This window comes from Poecilia reticulata, unplaced genomic scaffold (genome assembly GCF_904066995.2).
Source record: "Poecilia reticulata unplaced genomic scaffold, P_reticulata-male-v2 Scaffold_130, whole genome shotgun sequence".
In the NCBI taxonomy this organism is placed as follows: domain Eukaryota; kingdom Metazoa; phylum Chordata; class Actinopteri; order Cyprinodontiformes; family Poeciliidae; genus Poecilia; species Poecilia reticulata.
Genome location: NW_027675228.1, coordinates 19,316 through 32,746, shown reverse-complemented (window position 1 = coordinate 32,746; position 13,431 = coordinate 19,316). Strand labels below are relative to the sequence as shown.

Sequence of the window (13,431 nt, the reverse complement as noted above, 5' to 3'; positions counted from 1 at the left end):
CCTGCTTGCTGAGCTCCGCCGGCGGTTCGATTAACTTTTAACATGTTTTCTGTTCCCAGATCCGTTTGACTTGAATCATAATCTCGGTGCTGGAGTGTCGCGTAAAAGTAAGTCTGAAAAGCAAAACTCACGTTTATTAAATCTGCACTTCATCAGCCGTACATCATCTGAGATACTTTAGAGGTCAAATGAAACCAGAGCTGAACCAGCAGATGCAGTTTGATGAGTAAAAACTAAAGATTTATCTCACCGAATGAAGCAAATATGTTAAATGAATCCAGTTCACAGAAAAATCTGTTTTTTTCTTTTCACAGATGGGGCAAATATTTAAAAACATACTTTTATGAAAGTTACACTTTGCAGCTTCAATGTTTCCAGTCTGTTCTTTTTTTTGACTGAATATATTTTTCACATCTAACTAGTTTTTATGTATTATCCGTTTATATTTTCTGTTGTATCGTCTTTATTACAGCGGAGGCCAGAGCCAAGTTTATCACCGCGTACAAGACGATGCTAGAAAAGCTTTAAACAAAACTTATTTCAGTTCGATTCAGCATGGAATTGATTCTAGTTATCAAAAAGTATCAAAGTTCAGTGTTTTATTCAGCGTTTCTGCATTTGGAGTTTGGTTTGGATTTTATTTGTGCCAGTAGAATGACAGTGGGCTGAGGACTGAGCCCTGAGGAACCCCTCGTCCATTTCCAAACAGTTCGATTTGAACAATTCAGATTCATCAGATGTTTTTTATTATTAGTTCTGCACAGATTTAGTTAGCTTAGCATCTTCAGATTTTAAGCCGGATGGATTTTTTTTCCACCCTCAGTGACGAACTTCATCATGAAGGCGTTCATCAACGGGCGGAAGCTGTTCGGAACGCCGTTCATTCCCATCCCCGGCACCGAAGTGGTACGTTCCTCCACGCTTTCCCTCCCAGGCGTCCTGATGAACCGGGGGGTTAAATCTGCGCCGCCTTCCTCTGCAGGAATACTTCTTCGACTCGAAGGTGCTGACCGACGGCGAGCTGGCGCCCAACGACCGCTGCTGCCGGATCTGCGGGAAGATCGGACATTACATGAAGGACTGCCCGAAGAGACGCAGGTCGTCCTCTGACAGCTTGTCCTTTACGCTGAAGGCAGCAGGAGGAACAACTTTATGCTTTAACTGGTGTTCAAAGTGTGGTCCGGGGGCCATTTGTGGCCCTTGGACTGATTTTTCTGTGGTCCGACTGCAATTCAAGAATGACACAAATCTGATCTGTTTAGAGTTGGTGCTTGATGCAGATGCACTGCAAAAACACAAAGTGTTCCTGATCAATTTCTAGTGCAAACATTACGATGGAGTAACACAAAATTAATTTTTGAAATTATTTCACTTACAACTTGGGAAAAATATAAGTGATATCTGAAGATGGATTGAAACAAGCTTCTGTTTCTACCTGAAAGTTAATTGCAGAAAAGTTTCTTGGAAATTTGTTAGATTGAAAAGTTGAAACTCAGGAAAATTTACAAAAGTCAAAATGTTCAATTTTACAAGCTCCAATCATTAAAAAACTTTTTTTTTCAAATTCCTGACGTTTCAAACTCAGTTTTTTTTCTGCTTGTTTTTCTTTCTCTTTTTGACTTTAATGCACCAAAATCAGCTTTTTCTAATTGATTAAACTCAACTTTTAAAGCAAACACTTTGAAAGAAAGTGACCCAAACCCTGTTCTTATTCTGGGAATAAATTGTTGAATCAAACCAAAAGTAAAGTGAGAACTAAAAGTCTTTCTCGCAGTGAAACAGTCATTTGGTGAAAAGCTTTTCACACGCTGCAGGTTTTTATTTGTCTTCTTGTTTTGTCCTTCAGGGTGAAGAAGAAGGAAAACGAGAAAGGACGAGGACAACAAGGAGGACGAGCGGGAGCCGAAGGACAGACGCTGCTTCCAGTGCGGGGACATGGGACACGTCCGGCGGGACTGTCCCGAGAACCGCCACCTCAAGCAGAGGAACGCCGCCGCCCCCAGTAAGCAGAGGGCCGTGCGTCAGTAAAAACACTCCCCAGGTCCAGCAGCTCCTTTCTGCTGCTTTGTTTTGTGAAAGCTAGAGGTCAAAAGGTCAATCAGGCCAATTTGGTGTCAACCAACTCATTTTATAGATATTAATGAAAAATGGCTTCCAAATTCTTCCATCCTGGGTAAAAACAACCGAAACTCACTGGTGGGAGAAATGACTGATGGTTTTAAGCCAAAAACTAAAATCTGACGCCTCCATTTTAGTTTACATTTTCTGAAGAAGGAAGCTGCGCTCAGCGTCTTCAGAGATTTTGGTGCAGCGCCCCCACAGGCCAGGAGGGGAACAGGTTTTTCAGAGCGTTTGAGAACCACAGCAGCTGGAAACGTAACAAATGTTACAACTTTGGTCCAAAATCGAACTGAATCTACCAAATTATCAAGTGGAAAAACAATCTGTGACATAAAAGTTCCAAACTGTCGGGTACGGTGTGGTATCTGTGATGCTGTGGGCCTCTTCCTGATACAGCTGACAGCTGTGATGGAGCTGCAGGGCTGGACATGAATGAAAAGCTGTTGTTTCTGCGTTTCGCTGCAGCTCCTCTGATGGTGCGCAGCGTGGTGAACTCCCAGTCCATCCCCATCCCGGCGGCGGCGGCGGCCGACTCTCCGGGAAGAACCAGACAACCTTCTGAATGTGTGAGTTCAAACCGCTCGGTCCGTTTGCTTCACATCCTGAAAAATGCTTCAGCTTGAATTTGTTTTTCAAGGTTTGTAATAAAATGCATAATTAAAAACCTAAATTTAGAAGATTAGACTGTTGATACTCAGGAAATTGTAACTTTTTTTTGGAAAAATATTTGGCTTTTCAAACTTAGAGATGCCCTGACGCTCCGTCACATTAGTGTTTACGGTTATCGTTTATGCATCACGGCTCTCTGCTCCGGTTCTTTCAGTCGGACAGTCGTCAGACTCCGCCCTACTCCCCGCAGCCCGCCGCCGTCCCCCACGGCTCCCCGCTGTCCTCCGGCTCCCCCAGACGTCCCACAGTAAAACCGGCTGCGTCGGCCCCCCACAGGTCCCGCTGTCCCTCTTCAGCTTCCCCTCCTCCCACACGGGCCAGTTCCACCCCGCCGCGCTCGGCGCCCTGGGGCTGCTGCCCTCCCACCAGTCCCACATCGCCTCTTCCTCCTGGCCCATCCACGGCCCCGTCTTCGCCTCGGCCTCCGCCGGCGGCCTGTCGCCGCCCGGCCTGACCTTTGCCCCCCTGCGCTCCGTGTCGGGGAACGGCAGCCCCACGGGAACGGGCGGCGGCAGCTCCGTGAACCTGAACGACCCGAGCATCATCTTCGCCCAGCCGGCAGCGGGGCGGCAGATGGGCATGGCGCCGGGTCGGGACGGACAGTGGCACAACCACATGGCGCAGCCGGGGGCGCTGATGGGAAACGGCACGGTGGTGAAGTCAGGTACTTCCTGTTTGCTGACTCAGCTGCAGCTTCATGCTAATCCGTTATGTTCACACCAGCAAAGGTTGATCTTTGTTTTACAGCTTCTCTAACATTTTTCCCATAAGTGAAGTAATTTGCCAGTGGAACTAGAACTTTTTCATCAATATTAAGAAATTATTTACTTAAAACAAGTTTCCACATCTTGCTAAAAATAATGCGCAAGTTAGTTTTGTCTTATTTAAACGGTACTAAGATATTTGCACCAGAAACTAGATAAAAATGCTGAGTAAGAGTTTGATTTTTTGCAGTGTAGTACGTAAAACAAGCATCAAAGAAACACAAAGTGGTTCCTTTCATTCCTGAATTATCCAGATGTTCACTTCAGAAGATTACAGGAATGTCTGAGAAATAAAAACATTTGTTTTAATATTTTTCGTCACAGAACCGGGCCACCAGGTCCAGTTTGAAGGTGTGAGCCAGGGCTCGCGGCTGTGGGAGCACAACAAACCGCCCCAGTTCAGCCTGTCTCCCTCCTGGCCCTACCGGATGCCGCAGAACTTCATCCAGCAGGGCGGCGGCGGCGACTTCCAGCCCGGGAAAACCTTCCTGGCTCCAGGTCGGACCACGGGATTCCAGGAGCTCAATGGTCTGCAGGGGAAATGAGCTGTTTTACTGATTCTGTTCTCCTGTTTTAAAGGTTCTGTGGTGCATCCCAATCCGAACTTCCCACTGGTTCCTCATGTTCGGCATCCAGTCAACATGAATTACATCCAGCAGAAGAAATGATTTTAATTAGAGTTCTTGGTCAGTAATAGAGCAAAATCATGTACTCTTTGCATCAACTGACCACATGGACAATTTTAAGAAGAAGAAAAAAATGAATTTTATCATTTTTGTACAGTTTTTATGTTTTACTTTTTGGGTCTCATTACATTGATTTGTGATACAAATGTTAAATATTTTAATGCCCCCGTTTTTGAGGGGGTTAAAAAAAAAGTGTTTTTATTTTATGTGTAAAGGAGGATAAATTGTAAACCTTTATTTTTACTAGCTGTATTCATACTTTGCTTGCTGAAAGATGAAGGCTTTGAATAGATGTTTGTTTTTAAAACAACCTAACGTGTCAGTATGTAGTGCCAAAAGCAAGAAAAAAGGGGAAAAAAGAAAAATACGAAGAAAAAGCTGCAAAAAAATAAAGAAAAAAGCAAACAAGTCTGGTGTTGCTCTTCATTACTTACAAGAGGACAAGAAAAGCTGAAACAGTTTTAGAAATGCAGCCTAGTAATAACTAGAAATGGTGTTTAATTCAGGACATAAAAAATGCTAAGTGGATGCTAACTTTTAGCAAAAACTTTAGCTAGCGTTCAGCACACTTAATAGTTTCCCCTAAATTAATATTTCTGGATAAATTCTAAACTGACTGTTTAGTAAACTTTCATTTGAATAAAGTTCAACATCTTGAGTTTTGGTTGTCGCATGTTAAGAAATCTGCCAGTAATTACACGGTCATATTCATGCTCTTACTTTGAAGTGGGTGAAAACTGTTTGAGCGTCACTTCCGTTTCCTGACTTCACGTTTTTCCTTTTTTTCCCCCTTTAAAACAAGAAACATACAGAAACGAAATGTAACGATGACGGTAGAGAATAAGATGAAAACAAATACATTAGTTTAGGTTATAGAACATGTAGTCGTAATATTTTAAGGGTAGATATTTGAATGGAGGCTAGCTAACCCGTTAGCACTAGCTTCCGTTAAATAACGTTTGTGAACTTCGAAGACAAAACCAGAAGTTTGCGAGAATCAGAGAAGAAATACTGGACACACAGCATTTAGCACATGAGTTTGTAGATAAAAGCTCACACACAGAGATAAAGATTTGAGTTTATGGGAAGTGTACGGAAAAATTAGGCATAGAGCCACAAGGCAAGACCCAAACAGTGATGGCCATCAGCTAAACCTGGGTCAGGCGTATGGAGGACCAAAACTGACATAAGAAGAAATAAGAGCAAAAATAAATATTTTAATAAGAAATAGAAGAATGAGGGCCCGCACTGTGGCAGGCTACGGAGCCTACAGCACGCACATACATACATACATACATACATTCATACATACATACATACATACATACATACATACATACATACATACATACATACATACATACATACTGCTCAAAAAAATAAAGGGAACACTTAATCAACACAATATAACTCCAAGTAAATCAAACTAATGTGAAATCAAACTGTCCACTTAGGAAGCAACACTGATTGACCCGACGAGGGTTCCCGTTGTCAATCAGTGTTGCTTCCTAAGTGGACAGTTTGATTTCACAGAAGTTTGATTTACTTGGAGTTATATTGTGTTGTTTAAGTGTTCCCTTTATTTTTTTGAGCAGTGTACCTACCTACCTACCTACCTACCTACCTACCTACCTACCTACCTACCTACCTACCTACCTACCTACCTACCTACCTACCAACCAACCAACCAGTGACGTGCTGTCAGGGGAGGCAAGTGAGGCAGAGCCTCACCTGTCATCATGGAAAAATAATATAAAATCATTTATATTTCTATTTTCACCCTGTTGTTTTGTACTATAAAGTATCTATTTTTTTACTTAGCTTAACCAATTTTGATTACTTTTTCTTCAAAATCGCTGGATTTTCGCATTTTCCCATTCAAATGCTCAGAAGCGAAGCCGGTGAGGCAGCAGCGAGCTGAGCCTCACCTGGGATTGCGCAACCTCTGGCTAACTGCACTGGCTGCCATTAAATGACAGCATGTTCGTCCTGTCTGTACGCCAGCAATAAAATAGCTAATAAACATTTAATATATGGACTGATTTTCCATAATTTCGCTTGTGTAAATAATGTACAGTGTTTTTTGTCACTAACTGCGTGTGTATCGTGTTTTGTGTGCGGAGGAGCGATAAGAAACGCCAGAGAACAGACTGGAGGTGAGGCAGGCAGTTCTCTTGCCTCACCGCTGGGGGCGCTCATGTTCCCAGATATAGTGACTGCACAACTGCAGAGTAAGACACGGTGAGCTAGCCATGGAGCTAGCCACACAGTAAATAAGTAAAGTACAGCGATATATTTGTTTTCTTCTCTCTTCCGACGTCAACATGAAAGACTACATTTCTAAACTTGAACAGTTTTCTAAAGTGGATTTTTAATTGAAGCAGGAGATGATAATTAAAGGAAAACCAACACCGGAGCTGAAAAGTTTTTCTTCCAGACAGTTTGATTCTCAAACGGAGTAGAAAAGATGCCGGAGAAAACTTGCTTTGGATGAACGATATTCCTGTGTAGAATTAGCGGCGCATGGATTTCATTGACACGTAAAGGTAAGACAGCAATAAGATGTTTTAGTTTAGTTTTTTTTATTTAAATGTGCGTTTTGTGGGCTACAGTTAATGTTTAAATAATTCAGTAAAGTAGAAGCGGTAGCTAATCTACTACAGAATTATTTATTAATAAAACATGAAGCCTAAAACACAACAACAAACTAAATGTTCTGTTCTGTGTGAAAAATTCTTGAATGTTTTTTGGTATTAAATCCTAAAACTCAAGTGGCATTGTTGTCAGTTGCTATGGCAACGAGTCTGCGTAGCTTGGAGAATACAGATCAATTTGCTGTGGATCATAGCACGAAATTAATACCTACATTTATATGTTTCACTAAGTTAACGCGGCTATGGATGACGCGTAAAAGATTAGTCTTTCACGTTATATATATACGTTAGTATATATATATATATATATTATTATTTATACATGTAACTTTTATTATGTTGTGTGTATACATATATTTTTGATAAGCAATAAAGCATAAATACATATTTTGATAAGAAATATATTATTCTTTATATATTTATTATTTTAGTTATGTATTTATCTTTATTATTATGTTGTGTGTGTATATATTTTTTTTGACAAGAAATAAAAGCATAAATACATATTTTGATAAGAATATATTGTTCTTATATATTTATTTTATTTTTTACAAATTCTCCATCACCATCCCCAGCCATTCTGCCAGCCTCAGTATCTCTGCTCATGGTTTCCAAGCAGTTTGACTGTCTCTGGTCTGTCTTCTCGTCTCCATCCGCCGCAGTCTTCTCGTCTCATCCGCCGCAGTCTTCTCGTCTCCGTCCGCCGCAGTTCTCGCCTCCGTCCGCCGCAGTCTCCTCGCTCCGTCCGCCGCAGTCTCTCGTCTCCGTCCGCCGCAGTCCTCGTCCGTCGCCGCTTCTCGTTCCGTCCGCCGCAGTTCTCGTCTCCGTCCGCCGCAGTCTCTCGCTCCGTCCGCCGCAGTCTCGTCTCCGTCCGCCGCAGTCTCTCGCTCCGTCCGCCGCAGTCTTCTCGTCTCCGTCCGCCGCAGTCTCTCGCTCCGTCCGCCGCAGTCTCTCGTCGTCCGCCGCAGTCTCTCGTCCGTCCGCCGCAGTCTTCTCGCTCCGTCCGCCGCAGTCTTCTCGTCCCCGTCCGCCGCAGTCTCTCGCCCGTCCGCCGCAGTCTTCTCGCCTCGTCCGCCGCAGTCTTCTCGCTCCGTCCGCCGCAGTCTTCTCGCCTCCGTCCGCCGCAGTCTTCTCGCCTCCGTCCGCCGCAGTCTCTCTCCTCCGTCCGCCGCAGTCTTCTCGCCTCCGTCCGCCGCAGTCTTCTCGCCTCCGTCCGCCGCAGTCTTCTCGCCTCCGTCCGCCGCAGTCTCTCGTCCGTCTGCCGCTCTTCTCGCCTCTGTGCTGCCTGGACTTGGTGTTTTGTCATGGGTCCACTATGTCAACCTCATGACCTACAAACCGCAATTTATGACGATCTGTCCAAGTCATTCTCCATGGGCTCTGGGAACTTCCTCTACACCCGAGTTTCTCCCTTAGCGACCACCCGAGCTGCATGCTAGTTGGACTGCCAGTATCCATCAGCTGCTTCCAGGAGTCGGTCCAAAAAGACCTGATAGTTCTCTATCTTTGGTTTGAGAGCATCCCTCCCTTCTGGTGCCTACGAGCTGATTAGGGTTGTCCCCAAAACAGGCACAGAAATCTTGTGGCCACATCTCCGATAAGCCGCATTGACAGTGGAGTTGGGGGCGATGTTCTATCCCTTTTCTCCAAATGTGTTCAAGTTCTTCCAGAGGTGAAATTTGAAGCTCTGTTTCACAGATGACTCTGCCAGGATCCTCACAACACTTTTGGGCCTCTCTGGTTTGACTGGAAGTTGACTGATGATTGGGAGGATACCAACCAGGGAGTGGTCAGTGGACAGCTCTGCCTGTCTTCACCCAAGAGTCCAAGACATACAGCCACAGATCAGATGGGAAACAACAAAGTCTACCATAGAACTGTGGCCATGGTGTCCTTGTGCTATGAGCACATATGGACACTGTATGCTTGAACAAGGTGTACATTATGGACAGTCCATGACGAGCACAGAAGTCACATAACAGTACACTACTCGGGTTTAGATCAGGGTGGCCGATCCTCTCAACCACAAGCCTCCAGGTCTCACTGTGAGTGCCCATGTGAGTGTTGAAATCCCCAGCAGAACAAGGAAGTCTCTTGGAGGGACACTCTCCAGCACCCTCCAACAGCTCCACAAAAGGTGCCCAATGCGAACTGTTACTTGTTGGCTTTTCTCCTTGGTAGGGATTAGCCAACCTACTGCCCTGCTGGCGAAGCCACTCGGAACTCGTGACCTTAAATTTCCGGCATTTCTGCTTTCAGAAGGGACTTCCTCAAAGGAAACATCCATTCTTCAACATCATTGCTTTCATGATGTTGTGGCTCAATTTGAACATGTTCTGAGCTTTCTTCAGAATCCATTTCTTCTGAGGTTGAACACTCAGAAATTCTCTCTAAAGGTGGCACGTAATTCTCCAATTTAAATATCCCGGATGGATGATCTCCTAGAGGAAACCAGCCTCCTGTAATAATTTTTGAAGAATTCAATGTCATCTTCTGTGAGAATTTGTGAAGAGATGGTTTTCTGAAGAAGGCCCAGAAATTCTTCAAAATGTGCCACAACATTATCAGCAGCTTTGTCAGAAGAAGGGATTTCCTTTGAGGCGACGTCCGTATCTGCAGCGTCCATGCCATCAAAATGGTCTGCGAAATTCTGAACTCCGTCTTCTGGTTTCATCAACAGAAGACGCCTCTTCTACCAATGGATCCTCATAGACCGGTTCTAAATTTATCGCATCTTCCTGGCCGTCACAGCTCGTTTCAACGGCCAGGTCCATTTTGTCAAGGGGACATCGACACTTGTACAGACATCAGTGTCTGCGTCCGTGTCTGCGTCCCCTGGACACGTTTCCAAATGGAGTCCACAGATGTTTTCCAAGCCACAGGAGCTTCATCACTAAAGTTTCCAACTTGTCAAGACACCCGAAGTGCCACTGACAAGGCCGGCAAAGCGTCCATGTCACTTTGGTCTTCATCTGCGTCCTCAGGGCATGTTTCTAAGTCCAGTTCACATCTGGACACCGTGGCAAGATCCACGGTGTCTTCAGGGGTAAAATCAGTAAAGGTGTCAATACCCTGAAGCGGCACTGACACGGTTGGTGGAAGCGTCCATGTCATCTTTTTCTTCATCTGTGTCCTCAGAGCAGTGTCCCAATTCATTGCACAGATGGTCTCCAAGCCACGGTATCTTCAGGGGTGAAACTTGTTATCTCGTCACAACACCTGAAATGCCACTGGCGATGTTGGCGGAAACGTCCGCGTGGCTTTGGTCCTCTGGAATTAACTCTCAAACCCAAAATATCTCCACCTGATATTTTCTTCGCGGTCTTCGGCAACTTCTTCTTTATGATGACCAAGAAGTTTCTCCATTCCTTTAGAGGCTAAGTAGCCCAGGCCCCAACCGATTGTTAGCATCATTTGAAGCGAGTGAAATTCTCTGTACGTGGATCCAAAGGCAGCTGAAGGGCAAACTGAAATTCTTGTATTCCAAATGATGATATAATCTTTTGAACCTTATGACATCATAGATGAGAACATTGGTGGCATGATGATGTCAAGACCTGAGTCAGGTTCTTGTTTGTTTTAGTGCTATGGAAACACAAGGAGCTATGTGTAAGGTGGACTACTGTCAATAAAAAATGCATGTTAGACATTTAAATCTGTGAATGCAAGTCAATAAATGTGCATAAATTTAAGTTTTGTATTTGTCCCGTCTTCCAACTCATACATACGTGTAAAATAAAAGATTTTACCTATGACAATACCCATAAACAACAAATTAGTACAAGTGTTTATAGGGTATTTTTTCAGAGTTAAACACATCAGTCACATTTAGAAACTGTCTCTAGCCTCTGCTGGATCTATTTGAACCGTCAGTGAGGAGGATCCCCTTAAACAGATCATATCTTGCCTTAATTGCTCGTTTTGTTCATAAGGAAATATTTACATCTAACAATTAAGATTTTTTTTTTTTACATTTGAATCAGTGACAAGGATGATGCACCAAGCAGATGAGCCAAATAATTTTATGTTTAATCTCACCTTCTTTATTTATTTTTGTACCTTTTCTCATTCTCTAACCTCTCAGCCTCTTCACTGTGTGTTTATGATCGCCCCTTTGTGAGATCTCCTGTTTACTCTTAGCACCGCAGCATAAAGTGACTTGCAGGTTCTGGTTCTGCTCTGCATGCAGAACCAGAACAAAACGAGGAGAAGCAGAATTCAGTTTCTACGCACCACAAATCTGGAACAAACTTCCAGAAAACTGTAAAACAGCTGAAACACTGGTTGCCTTTAAATCTCAACTTGTTTAAGTTGCTTATGGCTAAATTAGGGTTAGAGTGCGGGTTTTGATGTTTTCAATGTTTTTAATGTTTTTACATTTACTTTTTATCTATTTATTAATTTCTTTTTTTTCTCTTTATCACTGTTTACGTTTTAATGATGTAAAGCCCCCGGAGAGTTCCAGTTGACTGCGTTCAACTAAAAACCTAGAGTTTGGAGTCCTTGTCAAACTGTGTTTTTGACTAAAGTCCCAGAGGGTTAGAGTCCCAGTTAAACAACGTTTAACTAAAAACCTAGAGTTGGAGTCCTTGTCAAACAGTGTTTTTGACTAAAGTCCCAAAGGGTTAGAGTCCCAGTTAAACAACGTTTAACTAAAAACCTAGAGTTGGAGTCCTTGTCAAACAGTGTTTTTGACTAAAGTCCCAAAGGGTTAGAGTCCCAGTTAAACAACGTTTAACTAAAAACCTAGAGTTGGAGTCCTTGTCAAACAGTGTTTTTGACTAAAGTCCCAAAGGGTTAGAGTCCCAGTTAAACAATGTTTAACTAAAAACCTAGAGTTGGAGTCCTTGTCAAACAGTGTTTCTGACTAAAGTCCCAGAGGGTTAGAGTCCCAGTTAAACAACGTTTAACTAAAAACCTAGAGTTGGAGTCCTTGTCAAACAGTGTTTTTGACTAAAGTCCCAAAGGGTTAGAGTCCCAGTTAAACAACGTTTAACTAAAAACCTAGAGTTGGAGTCCTTGTCAAACAGTGTTTTTGACTAAAGTCCCAAAGGGTTAGAGTCCCAGTTAAACAACGTTTAACTGAAGGCCTAAAAGGGGTTTTAATGTTTTTATCGTTTTTAATCTAAATGTCTTTCTCTTTCTCACTGTTTGTTCAATGTCACATGCTGTTTTTATTTTAATTATGTAAAGCACTTTGAAATGCCTTGCTGCTGAAATTTGCAATACAAATAAAATTTGATTGATTGATTGATTGGGAGAAACTTTAATTTTTGAGGGGAAAACATGGAAACACCGGGTGAATGATCTCAGAGTGGCTTGAAATCCGCCGGATGGAGGATGAGAGGACGCTTCGTCCTGTGGTGGTGACCTCCGGCTGATGAGCTGCCAGTCAGACGTCAGCTCTGACAGCAGAGGATCAGATTTCTGCCTCAGGACGACTTTCTGTGGAAAAACAGGTAGAAAGGGAGAAGCTAGGTTAACATCCACCATGTCCGGCTAACTGCTACGGTATAAATCTGTACCACAAATGAAACGATGCAGCATAGATACAGGCTGGCATTGGTAAAGGTACAGTGAAAGATTAACAGTAATGTGGTTTATTTGGCCTGTAATTAGTCATATTTTCACCACGTTATTCAGGCAATTATATATGTCACAGTTTCAAACAAAAAAAAAGTTTGGCTCCAAACTACTTTAGCAAACTAAATATAGTTTAGAAATTAAATATTTAGCTACAAATTAATAATTAGTTTCATGCAAAACATTTATTTAGCTTGCTTATTAATTTTAGTAATATTTAGTTTTCAAATTGAATATTTAGCTTCACACTAAATAACTAGAAAATGAAGTATTTACCTCTAATCTAAATATTTAGTAAGTAAGCCAAATATTTCATTTACAAATTAAATATTCATCTAGGAAACTAAATATTTAGCTAATAGAGGGCAAGCTAAATTTCTAGCTTAAAACTAAATATATATAGTTTGCAAGACCAATATTTAGATAAAATTTAAATAGTTGGCAAACTAACCAAAACACTTTCTTAGTTTTCAAGTTTAAGGCAAAACATTGCTGCACATTTTATTTTTATTTTATTTTCTTCAGCTCTTAAAAAATGTTTACTACATTTCAAATGTGGCCTCAGTAAATACTTTAGTTCTCTGTTTTTATGCGTTTATGTTCCGTAAGCATTTTGGTGACAATTATCAGGTATAAACTGTGATAAAAAATGTATTTTAGGCTTTAGAGTCCTGAATGACTATCCTGTAGTACCACTGTCCACCACCAGAGGGAGCCCGAGCAGTGAATGGAGAATGAATTCAGACTTCCGTTCATCTTCATCTCAATAGCCAACATTCTCAAAGGGAAATTGGTCACTTTTTAAATATTTTCTGCATTATTTTACATCACAGTCTATCAATCATAGTAAAACTATGAAACAAAAATGTGGTGATATTTGTGTAATGAAGCTTAAGAAGAATATCTGACGCCATTTGTAACAGGATTAACATGGTTAAAATCTCTGGTTCAGGA

At 42.3% G+C, this 13,431-nt stretch overlaps 2 protein-coding genes and 1 long non-coding RNA gene across 3 annotated transcripts; 2 read left to right on the top strand and 1 right to left on the bottom strand.

Moving 5' to 3' along the window:
* The first annotated feature begins 8 nt into the window (after window positions 1–8).
* On the top strand, window positions 9–1,333 carry LOC145550641 (terminal uridylyltransferase 4-like). Its single transcript, XM_081604478.1, has 3 exons — window positions 9–107; window positions 824–906; window positions 983–1,333. Coding segments are annotated over exons 1-3 (423 nt in total). The 5' UTR covers window positions 9–106; the 3' UTR covers window positions 1,322–1,333.
* Window positions 1,334–2,586: 1,253 nt separating this feature from the next.
* LOC145550640 (terminal uridylyltransferase 4-like) lies at window positions 2,587–4,393 on the top strand. Its single transcript, XM_081604477.1, has 4 exons — window positions 2,587–2,687; window positions 2,945–3,454; window positions 3,879–4,052; window positions 4,134–4,393. The coding sequence occupies exons 1-4, from the start codon at window positions 2,684–2,686 to the stop codon at window positions 4,220–4,222; spliced, it is 777 nt and encodes a 258-aa protein (XP_081460603.1). The 5' UTR covers window positions 2,587–2,683; the 3' UTR covers window positions 4,223–4,393.
* LOC145550642 (uncharacterized) lies at window positions 3,839–5,369 on the bottom strand. Its single transcript, XR_014086506.1, has 3 exons — window positions 5,170–5,369; window positions 4,961–5,030; window positions 3,839–4,084 (listed from the first exon to the last, which is right to left on the bottom strand). It is a non-coding gene; the product is annotated as an uncharacterized LOC145550642 (long non-coding RNA).
* Between the last annotated feature and the right edge of the window lie 8,062 nt (window positions 5,370–13,431).